Raw genomic sequence first — 18,379 nt, forward strand, 5'->3', positions numbered from 1 at the left:
GAGTAAAAGACAGCTTTAGAGCCAGAAAAGCCTGATTTTCAATTCTGACATTGCCATTTACCAGCGATGAGACCTTGGACAACTATGGAACTTAGATAAACTATTATCCTATTAGAGGTCACTTTGCTCAACTCTACAATGGGAAGATTCAAAATAAACTTCATGCTCTACAGTCATAAATCAAAGTAGAGTTATGATACAAGATGATGTTACACCTGGGGAAGACAGATTTCTACTTTCTCAGAAAAATACTGCCAAGCTTGAATTCTATTCAGAGAAACTCTCCTTTGTGGCACTCAGACCACAGGAAAGCTCTCAGAACCATTGTGATCTTCATAATCAGATGGTGGGGAGCCAAAGATGATCTTTTCCTATTTTTATTTAGGTAAGCCATTATCTCTCTCAATCTCTTCTCAATCTCTTATCTCTTCTTTCCTTTCTTCTCTCTCCCTCTTTCTCTTTCTCTCTGCCTCCCTCCCTTCTAAGAATTCGTAACTGGACAAAAACAATAACCTCTCATGTCTGTCTGTATCATGGCTGTCATGAAATAGTCGTGTGACATATTATTCAATTTACATATACACCAAACAAAAAAAAGGACTGGATTTTTATTTTCTTTAAAAAGTTTAAATCCTCCACATGGTCTTAGTAGAAGTTAAATCAATGCAATCACTATTGAATGTGACCATGAAGTAAACCACTGAGACACTACATAGCTAACTGCAGGAAGCATTAAGACATGATGCCTTTGAATGAAGTTTATGATTGCAGCAAGGAAATAACGGATCTCTTCCTTACCAGGGCGCATTCTTTGCATCTTAAGCAACTGTGAACAAACTTGCCTCTCTCTACAATACCCTTCCCACGACCTACCGCAAGTTAGACCTTCTCTAACAAATTCCGAGCCTCCCTTCTACTTACATGCAGTGTGATATATCCTATTGCCATACTATGATCTGTTTGTGCATCTGTTGTCAAGTCTAGAGAGAAGAGTTGGTGTTTTGTGAGTTTCTATAGCCCCAAGGCTAACATCATGGCTAGTACATAGGTGATGAATTGAGAATAGAACAGAATTCCAACAAAACAAATAATAATAAGCTCATTATTGTTTGCATTGTTTTGAAAAAATTTGCTTCAATATCTTTTAGTCCCACAAACAGTACTTCGACATATTCTATGTGAAAAATCCCTATCCTAGGCAGTGGCTTAGGAGGAGGGAAAGTGAGTACTAGTTGTAACAGTGAACCAGGCTCTGCCTTTAAGGGATTTGCAAAATATTGGGAAACATATACAGACACAGCTATCTCTTCTGCCAAAATAATGTGGACTATGGCAAACCTATGAAGATAGTAAAAACACCAGTGGTTGCCAGGCACTGGGGAGAAGGCAGGATAAATAGGCTAAGCACAGAGGATTTTTCGAGCAATGGAACTACTGTGTATGATACTATAAGAGTGGATGCACGTCACTCATTATACGTCTGTCCAAACCCATATAGAATGTGCAACATAAAGAAGGAACCCTCATGCAAACTAGGAACTTTGGGTGATAATGACATGTCAGTAGAGGTTCATCTGCTGTAACAAAGGCACCACTCAGGTAGGAGATGTTGATAATGAAGAAGGCTATGCATGTGAGGGCACAGGAGGTATGTAGGAAATCTCTGTACCTTCCTCTTTATTTTCCTTTACTGGGAACCTGAAATCTCTTTTAAAAAGTCTTTAAAAAATAAAAAAAGAATGGGACTGCTGGGGAATATGAAATGAGCTTCTTCAGAAAAGGTGGGAATGAGCCACGCTAAGCACAGGGAGCAGCATGGGCAAAGGCCCAGAAGGCTGGGTACACTCTGCTCCAGCTTTGGTTCATTCCCACGTGGATGGAACAAGAGTGAGGTATTGGGTGTATGAAGTCAGACAGACAGAGAGAACCCACGCCATAGCAAAACTTGAATGCCTTGTATAAATGAGTCATCTGGTCTTTATACCACAGGTCATAGATTCTTGGAATTAAAAAAAAATTTTATCAGATTCGTCACAGACAGTTAAGACAGGAAACAGAAAGTGCAGAAAGTAAGTCAGTTGCCAAAATAGCAAATAATTAGTTTCACTATTGCAACTATAGAAAAATGAAAGTAGCAAAAGATCTAATTGAAAGAGAATGCATTTAGAGTCAAATACTAATGAATAGTGTTAGTTAACGTGCATTCAGAATGCCTTTATGCCAGTTGCTCTTTTAAGTGTTTTATGGACTGATCAATCCACTAGTCACAGCAATCCCCTGGAGGAGAAATTACAACCCCTTTTGCCCAATTTCACACGGTTAATAATTGTTAGGGGGAAAGACTCAAAACCAGACAATCTGACAATCTGGCTAACTCTTCAGGCTTTAGGCAAACCTCCCAATTGTCTTGGGATAGAGAGGCATGGTGTAGGGGAGTAGAGACAAAGACAGATATTGCAGAGTGCCTGGCACATGGCACATGTTTAGGCCATGTGATATGGTTTGGCTGTGTCCCCACCCAAACCTTATCTTGAATTGTAGCTCCCTTAATTCCCATATGTTGTGGGAAGGACCTGGTGGGACTTAATTGAATCATGGGGGCAGTTTCCCCCATCTGTTCTCGGGCTAGTGAATACACCTCACAAGATCTGATGGTTTTATAAAGGGAAAACCCTTTCACTTGGCTCTCATTCTCTCTTTGCCTGCTGCCATGTAAGACGTGCCTTTCACCTTCCACCGTGTGAGGCCTCCCCAGCCACGTGGAACTGTGAGTCCATAAAACCTCTTTTTCTTTATAAGTTACCCAGTCTCGGGTATGTCTTTATCAACAGCATGAGAACATACTAATACACCATGAACAAATGCTATTGTCACAGACCATGAACAAATGCTATTATGGCTTTTGTTAGTTGTTTTTTCCTTTTAGAGACAGGGTCTCACCTGTCACCCAGGCTGGAGTTCAGTGACGGGAGGCACAGTCACAGCTCACTGTAGCCTCAAACTCCTAGGCTCAAGCAAACCTCCCACCTCAGCCTCTCGAGAAGCTTGGACTACAGGTGTGAGCCACCATGCCCAGCAAATGCTATTATTTTAACATAGAAATGGAAATCTTTTATTTCCCTTTTTTCCTTACACTAGAAGAATGGAATATAATTGTATCTGATAACATCATGGCAAGGCGTAAATATTAAGGTCACTGGGTTCTTGAGGGAAGAGAAAATAGTTCTTTATCACTCATGCTTTTGATCTGGGGTTAAAGAATCATCAAAATGCTTTGTGAGAGATCAAGGAGTTCAAGAAAAGCTTCCAGTTTGGAGAAGGGGTACAGATATTTCTGTAAAAGTAGTCTGAGGGATAGAGAAGGCTCAGGTCAGAGGTCCGTGGAGAGAAGCCTGGAGAAGAGAGACCCGCCTCTGAGAGTGACTGCCTTTGTTCTTCCAGGAAGATGAGTGCACCTGCGCTGTGCCGGAGTCCCAGCCTCAAGCTCAACACAGAAGCTGCAAAGAGAGGCTGGTCCTAAAATATGACATTGTGAAAGGAAAATATCTTGAGGCCCCCAAAATCACTAAGCTAAAGGGAAAAGCCAAGCTGGGAACTGCTTAAGGCAAACCTGCCTCCCATTCTATTCAAAGCTACCCCTCTGCTCACTGAGATAAATGTATATCTGATTACCTCCTTTGGAGAGGCTCATCAGAAACTCAAAAGAATACAACCATCTGTCTCTTATCTATCCATTACCTGAAAGCCCCCTCCCCGCTTAGAATTGTCCCGTCTTTCCACACTGAACCAGAGTTCATCTTATGTATCTTGATTGATGTCTCATGTCTCCCTAAAATGCATAAAACCAAGCTGCGCTCTGACCACCTTGGATACATGTCGTCAGGACCTCCTGAGGCTGTGTCACGGGTGCATGTCCTCAACCTCCGCAAAATAAACTTTCTAAATTAACTAAGACCTATCTCAGGTTTTTGGGATTCACAACAAAAATATGGATAACCAATGGATTAGAGGAACCGCACGTTCGGACAATCCTAGAAAGATCTTCTGCAACCATGTCTTGTTGCTGTTTGACTCCAGGGCACTGATGTGAGAGGTGGTGAGAAAGGAGTGGGCAGAGAAGCCCCAGAAAGACTGAGGTTGATTTTGCAGCTGATATTGCAGGATGGAGGCGCAGAGAGGGAATGAATTTATTTATTTATTTAATTGATTTTTTTTTTTTTTCTGAGACGGAGTTTCACTCTTGTTGCCCAGGCTGGAGTGCAATGGCGGGATCTAGGCTCACCACAACCTCTGCCTCCCAGGTTCAAGCGATTCTCCTGCCTCAGCCTCCCGCGTAGCTGGGATTACAGGCATGTGCCACCACACCCAGCTAATTTTGTATTTTTAGCAGAGATGGGGTTTCTTCATGTTAGTCAGGCTGGTCTCGAACTCCCGACCTCAGGTGATCCACCCGCCTCAGCCTCCCAAAGCGCAGAGATTACGGGTGTGAGCCACTGTGACTGGCCAAGGGAACTAATTTATTAAAAAAATAGAGATATGTGTTATAACTTCACCTGTGAGTTGAGGGACTGAGATTCATATTCACAAGAATGTATGTTAATATGTGCAGGAAAAAAGACTGGAAGACGATCTGCAACAAAACCTAATAATGATAATACTAGAGGATCTGCTAGTGGGTGATTAAATTTCTTCTCCAACAGTTCAGATTCTCTGTAGTTAAATCATGTAACTCTAATGAAGATGCACTTACATATTAATATACATGCATACCTATGTATGCATACATACACATACATATATATGCAAACACACATACATACATGCACACACACACCTCACAGAAGAAAACGTCTCAGTGTCATGTTTTAAACTTGTTTTGACCAGTTGGTTTGGAGGCTCTCTGGCCTGTACACTTTATAACTGCCATACACTATACTGACACTAGATGTCAGGGTGTAACTGAGAACCAAATAACCGTATATTTGCAAGGTTGCACTGCCCTTGGAAGTCACTTGGATTTTTAAAATATCCTACAAGTCTCAGGTAGCAGAATCTTTGAAACTTAGCCATTTTAAAGCATCATTTAAATGATGGGCACCTAAACATGATGATTTAAAACTTGCACAGACAGCGAGGCAGAGCACGGACTTTGGAATCAGAGTTGGCGTTGAACGTCGGCTTTAATAAGCCTTGTGATCTTTAATACATGCTTATACTTAGTGCCTCAGATTCTCTCTGTGGCATTGAGTTTGTGAGGTTGTTTATAGGATTAAAGAGATAAAACACCCAAAACCTCCAGCACAGAGCCTGATGTTTTTCTGATCCTCGAAGGGACATAGGACAATTTAGCTTGTTGGGTTTCCAGGAGCAGGGCCGTGGGGCAGGACAAGAAATGAGCCGTGACCTCTTGCCCATTCCCCACTTGACCTCTCAGTCCATTAACAAACTCTGTGTGAAAGCATGTGTGAAAGCAGCAAAACAGGTTGCACTCTGGATACATATACACAAACAGTACACACAAACATGTGATCTTTTCTCCCTGAAATGAATCATTCATCTATTAATCCATATACAGTAAGTCCTCATTTAACATCATCAGTAGGTTGCTGGAAACACTGACCTATAACACAATTAAAAGGATGTATAACAGAGCCAGTTTTACCATAGGCTAATTGATATAAACAAGAGCTAAGTTCCTATGGCATATTTCTAATCCCCAAAACATCACTAAACTGAAAGACTTAAAACACTTCTAATATTAAACCCTGAAGTAAATCTGAGATATACATACATTTAAGAACAATTAATAAAAACAAATAATGATTTTCCCAGTATTTGGTGACTCGATGAGTGACGGCAGTTGTAGTGGTGGTGGGTTAGATGAAAGAATAAATGTCTGCAAAGTGAAATTGTAAGGAGCACATCCTACCAACCTGTAGTTCACAATCAATCAGAAATATGGTAGCTCGCTGAGTGCTTCCATACTTTACCCTTTCCTGTTGGTTCAGGAAAACAAATCAGCCTGGAGAAGATACCATCCCATTGTAGGACTCAGCCCTGGACAAGATACCATCCCATCTCAGGGCGCACTCACACATAGCCACAGTCACTCTGACCAGGATGATGTATACACACCAATTCACCTAATGTGCACAGCTGTAGACCATGGGGGGAAATCAAAATACCTGGAGAAAAAACACCCAAGCAGACAGGGGGATAATGTGCTAACTCCATACAGACAGTTGCCCAAATGGCCAATGCCTTTATTTTTTATTATTATTTTTTTATTTTGAGGGGATGGAGTCTTGCTTTGTTGCCCAGGCTGGAATGCAATGGCGCGATCTCAGTTCACTGCAACCTCTGCCTCTTGGGTTCAAGCGATCCTCCTGCCTCAGCCTCCCAAGTAGCTGGGATTACAGGTGTCCGCCACCACGCCCAGCTAATTTTTGTATTTTTAGTAGAGAGGGGGTTTCACCATTTTGGCCAGGCTGGTCTTGAACTCCTGACCTCAGTTGATCTGCCCACCTCGGCCTCCCAAAGTGCTGGGATTACAGGCGCGAGCCACCGCGTCCAGCCTTTGGCCCAATGCCTTTAAAGTTCACCTGGAAATCATATTTATTTGAATGGCACATTTGAGATAAGAAAGAATCTTCATTTGACTTTCATGTCACTCTGGTGTGGGGGTGGGCAGGCTGTGGTTGCTATTTTGCAGGTGAAAATGCTGAAGCACTACATATAATTCCACTCCAGAAGGAGTCAGGGAGGAAGTCTTTCATGGTTATTTTGTTAGATCGGTTTGTCTATTTCATGGAAACAAAGCCATTTCAAACCATTACTTTGTTTCCTCTCTATGAACTGACATAATCCTTCATTAATTTGGTCTCACTTTTGCTGGGACATAAACAAACTGTGCCATTGTCAGAATCCCACTGGAAAGCCTTATTCCTGAGTCTTTCCAAAACAAAACAGACAAACCTGTCGCAGGGCAGTCCACGTATCTGTCCTCAAAGATCACAGGCAGGGTGTTCCAATCGCCGTCGATGTCCAGGCACTCTGCAGGCAGCGGGGGCATGCTGGTGAGGTACTCCGAGTTCCGGATATCCAGGGACAGCTGGCTGTGCGTCTGTATCCTGGGGAGCACATGGCAGGGTGAGCGTCCAGGGAAGAGTCAGAGGTTTTCAAACTGTTGCCCCCTCTTCCTAATCCCGGGAAAATACTCGGTTCTCAGCTGACTCTGGCAATTGTCTGCCCATCATCCTTTTCTTCCACCCACCTACTTAGCCCCCAGAGCCATAGTCTGCTTTGTTTTGGAACTGGCTGAGGTGCTGAAGTTAGAGGACACGGATTGTAGGATTAGCAGAAACACAAGAGTATTTATCATAGACCATTTTAGTGGAATATAATAAATACCACATTAGTGGAAAGCAAGCTGAGTTTTTAAATGACTAGAAATTTAGAAATTTTAAATTAGCATTTTGAAAAAAATGTAAATCTATGTATCTTTTACTCTTTTCTTACTTCTTAGACCACTTAGGATCTGGTCATATTTTGGCATATTTGAATTAAAACCTATCTAAAATACCTTTTCTATTGATTATTACATGGACAGTGGCATCCTGGATGAAGGTATAAATTTCCCTAGATCAAGCGCCATATTTTTTGGTTTCCCCTGTAAGATGAAGAAAAAATGTCCCATATTCTTTCTTTATGACATATATATCCTTCCATCAACAGGAATTCAATTCCAGAGTTTGGAATAATCACCATTCCTAATTCGAAGGCTGGGGTGGTAGAAAGTGTGTATTCCCTTCTCATCAAGTTTCTACAGTAGGGGAAGAGTTTATTTTACTCTATGAAGGAAAAAGCATGAACATTTCATCATTTTTTTCCATGCCAACTCAATCACTCTTCCCCCAAGGGAAGAAGGAGCCTTACGGAGTCTATGAGTTTTGGGAAGACTTGAGCTTGCAGAGCTAGTTTATGTGTGTCTGTCCATCACTCTTGTTGGAGCAGCTCGGCCTCTGGAAGCCCCTCTTCTCCAGTCTTGTAGACCAGCTGCCTGTAGAAGAGCTTTGTAGCTGTGAAACTCTGCACAGACTCAAAGCAAATTCTCAAACTCAGCTTTCTCAGTAACAGATGCAATGAAGATAAATGTATGGAAATATATAATATTTGTGTATGTATATTTCATATAATATACGAAGTGAATTTACATATTAACTATGATTTCATATACATATCTATTTAATATACATATTAAATATGTATATTTTGTTTCCTTCTCATTTTTCAATTGGATCTTAACCCACCACAATAGAAGGGAAGGGTTATTTTCTCTTCATCAAAGCCCTGAAGGCTGCTACAACTTCATAACTCTGAATTCTCGGAATATTTAACTCTTTAAATGTTCTTCTCTGAATATTTAAATTTTTAAATGTTCTTCTCTGAATATTTAAATCTTTAAATGTTCTTCTCTGAATATTTAACTCTTTAAATGTTCTCTGAATATTTAACTCTTTAAATGTTCTCTGAATATTTAACTCTTTAAATGTTCTTCTCAGAATATTTAACTCTTTAAATGTTCTTCTCGGAATATTTAACTCTTTAAATATTCTTCTCAGCATATTTAACTCTTTAAATATTCTTATCTGAGTGTTTAAATGGAGTTTTATTGCACTCAATTCTGTACCTTTTGCCACCTTCTGAATCTGGAACTTCTGGACCAGTTTTGGTTTTATTAGAAAATATGCTGAACACCTGTGAACTTAGGCTGGTGTGCACAGGCTAGGAAGTACACCTAGAGGAGTGCAGCTTGATTTTAGGTCGAACAAGCCAACATTCATGAAAAAAACAAGCGATTAAGCAATATAGCAGGACAGGTGTGGGAGAGTCTGGTCTAAGTTATGTTATGCAGGCTGTGATCTAGGGAAATGCAGCTTCTTGAGCACAGGGCTTTCGTGAATGTGACCAAGTACCTAAAACAATGCCTAGCAAGTGTTGAAAAACTGACTGAAAATGCTAAAGGGTACATAGGAATCAGCGCCTATCTCTGACTGCAGGAAACTGAGGAGTCTGGCTCTAGGCCAAAATCCTGTGCATGACTTCTCAGACCCAACCATAGGCAACTGTAAGGTTTTGCTAGGCAGGCCTCATGGGAGAAGCTTCCCTGCCATCCTTAAACTTGATGCACAGCCAGTGCAGTGTGGCTGTCTGGAGGAAGCTGCAGGATAGTTGTGTCATGCAAGTTGTAACTAAGACACTGTTACTATCTTTTTTTTTTTTTTTTTGAGACAGAGTTTCGCTCTTGTTGCCCAGGCTGGAGTGCAATGGCACGATCTCGGCTCACCGCAACCTCCACCTCCCGGGTTCATGCGATTCTCCTGCCTCAGGCTCCCAAGTAGCTGGGATTACAGGCAGGTGCCATCACACCTGGCTAATTTTGTATTTTTAGTAGGGACAGGGTTTCTCCGTGTTGGTCAGGCTGGTCTTGAACTCCCGACCTCAGGTGATCTGCCCACCTAGGCCTCCCAAACTACTGGGATTACAGGCATGAGCCACCGCACCCGGCCCACTATCTTTATTTGAAGATTAAATGTGATTTAAGAAATGCGAATGGGTGCCAAGTTGACAAGGGGTGGATTTGTGATGGTTGATTTTGGATGTCACCGTAATTGGATTATGTGATTCCCTATATAGCTGGTAAAGCACTATACATTCTTAAACACTGCATGGATTATTCTCAATGCTTCTGCTGAAAGGGAAATGTAGGTGGTTTAGTGTGGATTAGAATGACTGGGCTGCCCCAGGGGTGTCTGTGAGGGTGTCTCCGGAGGAGACTGGCATGGAAATTGTGGGATTGAGTGGGGAAGATCTACCCTTAATGTGGGTGGCATCATCCAATTAGTTGGGTCCTGGATGAAATAAAAAGCAGAGGAAAGGCACATTCATCTCTCACTCTCTCTTGGGTCTGGAATGCTCTTCCCCTGCCCTTAGATGTCAGAACTCCAGGTTCTCCAGCTCTTGGACTCTGGGACTCTCAACAACACCCTCTGCACTCCATGCGCTCCCAGGCCTTTGGCCACCATCAGCTTCCTTGGTTCTGAGGAATTCCAACCTGGCCTGAGTCACTGCCAGCTCCCTTGGTCCTCCAGCTTGCAGAAGGCCCATCATGGGACTTCTTGGTCTCCACAATAAACTGAGCCAATTGTCCTAATATATTTCTTCTCACCTCTCTCTCTCCATGTATATCCTATGGGTTCTGTCTCTCTGGAGAACGCTCACAAAAACAGATCCTGGTAACAAAAATTACCAGGTGCTAATTGACTGAAGCAAGTCGGGGAGAAGTGTTCCAGGCAGGGATGCTCTCCCCTCCATGGCAAAGATCACAGTTAGGAAACACCACAATCCACCCCACTCAGCTCAACCAAAGGCAGTTGTGATGTCCACTTACCCTGCTCTGTGTTTTTACAATGCCTATCACCTTCCATCATGCTGCATAACTGATTGATTCATAATGCTTATTGTTTAGCACCTGTCTTCCAACACATGCTGTTTTGTTCAATGATGTATATCCCAAGTGCCTTAGACAATGCCTCCCATACAGTGAACAGTATTTGACTAAAACATACTTGTTAAATCAATAAAATTAATCAACATGGCATATGCAGGGAACTAGGGAGCTCTGCAAGAGTGGTTCAGACGGCTGAGGCTGCAGCAGGAAGGTCCCAAGCACCTTTTTTGAGTCTGGACTCTATGTGGGCAATGAGGAAGCAGTGAAGACCAATAGGTCAAGAAGGGCCACAGCCTCATCTGTGTTTTAGAATGATTATTCTGACCAGGCAGGGAGTCCGTGAGAGAGTGGGTTTCTTTACATGTGTGGTGTATGCAGGCGTGTGGTTATGGGTGTGGCATGTGTGCATGTATGTTTTCCTGAGTGTATGCAAGTGCACATGTGTTTACAAGGACTCATCTGTGTTTATACAGGTGGAGGTGTGCATGTGTGTGCATATGAGTGTAGCTGGGTGCATGCATGGTGCATATATGGGAATGTTATTGCTGCACGCACACGTGCATGTTTACGTGTATGTGTTTTCTGGTGTTCTGTGGAGAATAAAGAGGGATAGGCTGAGAAAGGTCAATTTAAAGGCAACAATATTTGAACAATATTTAAAGGGAAAAACAACTGTCTCTCTGAATTAAGCAAACTGCAGGGAGAATGTGGAGTTGGAGTTGGAGTTGAGTTTATTATTAGCACAACTGGGAGTGAATCTTGATTTCTGACTCTCCAAGGCTCTGAATGACTCCCACCCCTGCCATCCCTGTAACTCCTCCACCTTCCTCTTCACACACTGCCCTCCAGCCCCACTGACGTTCTCCTAGATCTTTGGTGCAGCATTCAGGCTGTGTCTGGCCTCAGGGCCTTTGCCCTGGCTGTTACCTCCACCTGTAATGCACTGTCCTCCTGGGCTGCTTCCCACCCTCAGACCTCAGTGAGTGTAAATGTCACCTTCTCTGAACTGTTCTCCTTTAACACCCTACTTTAGAGAGCCACTGGTCCTACTTGGTCAAATCAGGAACTTTCTATTACCCGGTTCTTTAGCCCCATCTTTAATTTTCTTGCTTATCTGCAAATTTATTTATTGGCTTCTCTGTCCAGTGAGGGCAGAGACCTTGTCTACCTTGTTAGCTTTTTAATTCATTGTATAGAAAGTCCCCAGATCAGTTCCTGGATATAATGGATGACGAATAATTATGCAGAGGGAGGGAGGAAGGGAAGGAGAAAGGCAGCTGAGTAAATAAATACATTAGCAACTAAGGGTAGCATTAAGTAAATAAGAAATCATCATTCCTTATCATCAAGAGGATCCCAACAGGAATCTGAACTCTGCCTTTGCCTTTTCAAACTGTCACCTCCCATTCCCCTCCCTGCCCACTCCTCCCCTGCCTCACCCATGGCAGAAGCCACACAAGTGGGGAGAGACAAGCCTGGAATGCAGCCTGCATAGGTCGGCCTTGCACACCTGTGTCTGAGTGTGCATGGCCCCTGTTCAGCACATGGTCACCTCCTCATCTTTCTAAATGACACTCTGGGGGAGCGGGCTTTGCTTGGAAACCAGTTGTTTGCACAGTAGGCAGAGACACTCCCATTCTGAGCATTCAGGCAGAATCCTTGGATTTTATTTGGGGTATTCTGTGCGGCACATAGGGAAAGAGTCTCCTGAAACATACAGGACCTGGTTCATCTCCTTTTTGTTTCAAAGTCAGGTTTACCTGAGTCCGGGCTTATGCTGTCGGACTGTAACCCTGACTCCAGGAATACAGAGCGAAAGCATAAGAACACTTCTGTTTTAGAGGTTCAAAAATCTGCATTTCACTTTATTTCTTATCATGTGTTCTTTAAGATGATGGCTCAACAGTGCACAGAGAAGCCAAAGCAAGGAGGTTATGAGTGTGGCCTCTGGGCTCCAACAGATCCATGCTTGTGTCACTTGCTGGCTGTGTGGTCTAAGATAAGTTACTTAACCTCTCTGAGCCCAGGTTTCCCCAGTTTCTTCTTCTTTAAAGTGGGGAGAATAATAGTACCTACCTCATAGATTTCATGTGAACATTAAACGAGCCAAAGCATGTAACACACTCAGTTTCTGATCAGAGTAGTTTCAATAGACTAAGCACCATGAATAAATGCCTATTTATTGGCACCAGGTAAAATGCCTATTGTGGTCAACCCTATGGACATAGCATCTCTTAGAATGAATTCCTTTTGAAAAGTTAAAACTTACAATTAACACAGGAAATGCAAAAGTCAGAGTGATATCTCATTACTATTGTTATGAAAATGAATACATCGGTGTAGACCTTCTTTTCCATCACCACTTCCACATTCATTCCTCAGCAAACTTTCACCCAATACCTCTTTGCTGTGTGAAAAGCACTAGCTAGACATTGGTAAAACAGAGAAGAGGAACAATAAAACACACCCTTGCTACTGGTCAATTCTAGATTATTTGTTAACACTTTTTAAAAATTGTGACCCGTGGCAAAAGATGGTCTTCATTTCCATGGCAACCCAGTGCAATCACATACTCCCAGAAACACACACACTGAAGCAAAAGTTTCAGCAGACAGTCCTTCCTCATACCATCTATTCTGCCTTGCCCTGTCCTTTGCTACTCTCTCCTATCCTATCCTATTTCATTTAAGAAGCACTGTTCCAAATACACTAGGTTGATTCCACTGTCCACTAAACGATTGTGACCCATTGTTTGAGAAACACAATTTAATCTGAGCTCGAACAAGATGGGTCTTGACAGCTGAGTTTCACCTGTGCTGTCATCTACATTGCCTCATGTCCATCCTGATTTGGGAGTGCGCTGCTGCCTTAGGTAAGCAGCATGACCTCCCCGGGGTGACTACCTTTCTCCAGCTCTGACCTCCAGGTGTGCAGAACCACGTTAACGCACAGGTGCCAGCCCTGCATAGCCCCTCTTCACTATCTCACAGTAAGCCTCACTTCTCTTCACAGCACTTTGTACCTTTTCTCTAGCAATCTTCTCAGTCTGAAATGAAATTCTCCCTCTGTTTTACAGCTCTTCTTATTCTTGATGACCTGGCAAAAAGTTTACTTTCTCCTGAGTAGTATCTCGCTTATCTTAGTCTATGATTTATGTTTTTTGTTAATGTCTACTATTTACTGAATGCTTACAACATTCTCTAATCTCTAAAGTCACTCAGAGGATAAACATTAGAATCTCCTAGGGATCTGGAGAGCTCCATCTCCCATCTGATTCAGATCTCCACTCAACCATCACCTTCTCCAGCAGACCTTCTGTGACAATTCATGAACTAAGACTCTCTGTTCCTCTCACAGCGATGCATGTTTCCCCATAGCACTCCTTACCACTTAGCATATCATATCTATGTACTTGTAGGCCTTCCATCACCAAAATATAAGCTTAATGAGATAGTGGATTTGTCTGTTTTATTCACTGTTGAATATCCAGCACTCAACATAGTGAAGACCTAACTAACACAGTCAACACTAAATACATTAGTTATTGAATGAAGGACTCTTCCCTTTACACCTAAAAAAATTAGACATAAGAGATTCAGTAACTAGTTTGATGTCACAAGCATTACAAGTTACAGAATTAAGATTTCAAATCGTGTATATAAGATTTGAAATGCCAAGGCCCATAGTCATTTGCTGGTAAAAGAAAAACAAAAGCATTAACCATAATTACCACAGTACACAATCCAAAGTCTTTTCCTGGCTGACAAGGCCCCATATGGACTGGTCCCTACTGCCCTCTGGCCCTCCCTTCCTCCCCTCTCCTACTTTCTCATTCTATTCTAGCTACACTTGCCTTCTTGCTGATCTTTAAACACATTGTGTTTCCATATCAGAATCTTTATGACAACTATTCTGTCTACCTAAACAATATTCTTGTATGTCATGGCATGGCTTGCTGTAACCCCAGACACTGTTCAAATGTCACATCTTCAAAAAGACTTTTTCTTATCGCTTTGGCTAAAACAGACTTTCTCTTCTACTCAGTGTTGCCTTGGAGCCCATTCACACTGGTTTGCAAGAGCTAACTGTGCACATTTCTTCCCAATTCCATATTCAGTGATAGCACAGTGGTAGCTTAAAACTGGCCATTGTGAAAACATTTGCACAGAAGAAATCAGCAGACACTACGAAAGGCAGTTTGTCCCTTGTCTGTTTTTTCTCTTCTGAAAGCTGGTGGCTAAACATTTATGAGATTACTAGTCATACCCCATTTCTCTTCATTTTCTATGTTCTTATCTTGCTTTTTTCTTCCACTTGTCAAAACTTGAAATTATATAATTTATGTCTTGCCTGTTTCCTCACTAGGATGAGTGACCCATGTATACAGCATCTTTACTATATTATTGCTGTATTTCCACTCCTATGTGGACAATACACATTCGCTTACTTCATCAGTCACCTTCTAACATTTTCTGAGCAGAGTCTGTGGCTAGCTCCGTGTGTTCCATGTGCATGGACATGCCCATTATGTCCTCACAATTGCTGTCTTACCCACTGTGTGGATAAGGAAGCTGAGACTGGATGGGGGTGAGAAAAAAACAAGAAGGACAGAAACATAACTCTCTCAAGGACCAACTGCTAATAAATGCAGGAACAGGGTCTTGAACCCATGTAATCTGAGTGCTGGGTCATCTGTGGTTTGTACAGGGGGTCAGTGTTGCAAAGCTCTTCCAGGAGAGCAGTTGTCTTTGAGTCTGTCTCCTCTGTGTGTGCTCACACTGCTTGAGAATGCAACCATGGCTCCACAATCTAAGGTTTACCTATTGTTGCAGTAACTCTGGAAAGAAGATTTCCTGCAGGGATCTTGATATGCAATATTTTTCTCAGTGACCCTCACGGTTATGTTTGTATTTGTCAGATTAGCTCTTCTCTGTTTTTAATTCTAGAAAATATATTCTCCCAGCTCTAGCTGGCCACTGGGATAAAAGAATTAATGAGTGAGTGAATGACCATAGAAATTCCTAGACTTGTCATTTCAACACGCAGCTGTGCTTTCCTTGGTGCCACCCCCTTACTTGCAGAATCCATGAGACAAGCCGTGAATGTCATTGTACTTTCCAAACAGAATGAATTGTGGGGAGAAAATAGGATTCTAATGAGAAAGGTGAAAAAGTCTCCACGTCCGTCTTGAGTGATGGATGGGTCTCATGTGTTTCTCCTTCTATTTTTGCTATGGCATCTCAAGCATCTTTCCATCCACATTTAATGTTTGAGGTGAACATATCATTTGGAAGCAAAAAGAAACCCTTGGATTGTGGACCAGAGGACAAAACATATTAGAAGACTCTCTGCTCCCACTCGCCTGGGAATCTATGAGACAGTGACCTCATCCTCCCTCAACCCTCTCACTGCCTTGAGTACCTTTCAATTTTTTTTCTGGAAGAAGGCAAACTTAGCAATTCATCAGCCCTCCTAATTACGTAGTTCAGACTTAATTCTTATGCTGAATGCATTTCATAGCTACCACAGAGTCTCAGGCAAATTCTGTGTTTATTCTGACATAGTTTGAGGCCACACCACCTGCTTCTAATTCATTTCGCAGAGGACTCAGCACAGATGTCTTCAGGGACCTAGGGTGCCTTGATTCTGTCTACAAAACCATGATACTCAATGAAAGAAAATTTTGGCTGGTGACCTTCTCTGCCACCTGCCAGCTCCCCACTCTGCAATCTGTCTGACTCTTTTGCCTGCAGAGGAAATGCAGACAGAAAGTGCAGAGGTGGGCAGACTTCTCTCCTTCACATCCAGCGAGAAAGTGAAGAGTAACTTTGAACAGCATGTCTTGGGTGGCTGCTTTTAGGGATGAAGTGGGCATGCAATGGATACTTACAGATTCTCCTGAAATGTCAGGACTGCAAGTTTTTGGTGCTCCATGTAAAAGAAGGCCTCAGAAAACCTTCGGACCTGCAGAATAAAACAATGTAAACAGTTCAATTCTTTAGGTAGGTATTACCTGCACTTTCTTTTTTTTTAATTGAGGCTCAAAAAGATGAATGATATTTCCTAATAGGAGGAGAGCCAGGCCCCTGACCTGAAGGTTCTGAATCATCAGTCTTCACATTCCTCCAAACTGATCTCTCTCCTTCAGAGCTCTTAGCCCACACTTGGTTTATGAACACACGTGAATGCAGTCTATGAATCTGTTCTTGCATTGCTTTCGCTATTGTTTTTAACTTGAGGTCTTATTTATTCTACTAGAATATAAGACCTCTGTGAACAGGGTCCATAAATAAATGCAGATGAAACAGAATTCCCAAACCCAGTCATGTATGTTCTCTGAACATTTTGTGGACTCTGATCTTCATATGTTTTGTCATCTTGTTCTAACTAGATGTTGATCTAAATACCAGCATATTTAGTTATGCATCAGCACCTACCCATATGTACCTAAGCTGGTGGCAGAGAAACACACAGAGAGCAATGTCTTACATTAAAAAGCACTTTTTCAGCTGGTGCGGTGGCTCATGCCTGTAATCCCAGCACTTTGGGAGGCTGAGGCGGGCAGATTGCCTGAGGTCAGGAGTTCGAGACCAGTCTAGTCAACATGGTGAAACCCCATCTCTACTAAAAATACAAAAAAAATTAGCCGGGTGTGGTGGTGTGAGCCTGTAATCCCAGCTACTTGGGAGGCTGAGGCAGGGGAATTGCTTGAACCAGGGAGGTGGAGATTGCAGTGAGCGGAGATTGCACCACTGCACTCCAGTCTGGGTGACAGCGAGACACCATCTCAAAGAAAAAAAAAAAAAAAAAGAAAAGCACTTTTTCCAAAATACTTTTAATATTTCTTGTGATAGGCTCTGAAATCCTCTGAGATTGCCAAGGCACGTATTCTATGAATGACACAGCAAAGGCCTGAGAGGCTAAGAAAGTTCACAACGCCACCCTGCATGATCATGGTAGAGACAGGAAAGCACGAAGATCTAGAGGCCAATCCCAATGCTTGATCTAATTCTCATAAAGTTTCCTCCAAAGAAATCAAATGCATGTGATCAGAGAATGCACAGCAGTTGGCCACTCACCCTCAGGGTGTGGTGTTCCTGGGTGAGATAAGTGGTCACTTGGGAGTGCAGAGTGACTGTGTCCAGGAACTGGGTCCACAGAGCCATCATGTGGGACGTGAGCCAGGCCAGATCCTTGCTTATCTGCTCAGCGATCTTCTCTGGATTGTTCAACATCTGGAGAGGCAAAAACGGTGGTAGTCAAGGCTCCTGACTCCATGAAGTCAGGAGCAGTCTTCTTCCTGAAGTCTTTACTGACTTTTCTGTTTTCAATAAATCACTCTCCTTTCTCTGTACATCTGTAGTATTATATATTACAACTCATAGTACTATAGGATCATGTTATCACGTTTGATCTGGAAGCTAAAACAGCAATGGCAACAATAAATTATTGAGGTAGTTCCTATCTATAGAAAAACATCCAAAGCCCTTAGTCTAGCAGGCAAGATTGCCCACTACCTAGTGCCAGTATATCTTTTCCATTTCATTTTACTTTCATGTATGTTCTGAGTACAGCTTACTCTTAGATTTCCATAAACATCTTGCACCTTTAATATTTTCTCTCTCTCTTCGTTTATCCTGGATATCCCCTTTCAACTTTTCTATCCAAGCCTTCTAATCCCATCACCACAAAACTCAATTCACCCTACTTTTCAATGCCCAGAGCCAACAACACTTGCTTTATGACGTCTTCACAGCTGCCACCAGCTGGAAACCTTTTACTCACATTCTCCGCAAACTCTTCAAGGTACCCCAGCTCCATCTACTGGACTCTACTCTGTAACCCATCAAATTCTGGACTCAGTACTTC

General features: G+C 42.4%; 1 protein-coding gene across 4 annotated transcripts in view; it reads right to left on the reverse strand.

Moving 5' to 3' along the window:
• Positions 1-18,379, reverse strand: part of FAM135B (family with sequence similarity 135 member B) — a 376,201-nt gene that overhangs the window by 30,583 nt on the left and 327,239 nt on the right. For all 4 annotated transcript variants that reach the window (XM_034966641.3, XM_034966642.3, XM_008960143.5 and 1 more), the window contains exons 10-12: positions 17,590-17,745; positions 16,401-16,474; positions 6,976-7,130 (exon numbers count right to left, since the gene is read on the reverse strand). In XM_034966641.3, the coding sequence (XP_034822532.1) occupies positions 6,976-7,130; positions 16,401-16,474; positions 17,590-17,745 (385 nt within the window). The remainder of the gene's footprint in view (positions 1-6,975; positions 7,131-16,400; positions 16,475-17,589; positions 17,746-18,379) is intronic.

The sequence above is a fragment of the Pan paniscus genome, chromosome 7, assembly GCF_029289425.2.
Source record: "Pan paniscus chromosome 7, NHGRI_mPanPan1-v2.0_pri, whole genome shotgun sequence".
NCBI lineage: Eukaryota > Metazoa > Chordata > Mammalia > Primates > Hominidae > Pan > Pan paniscus.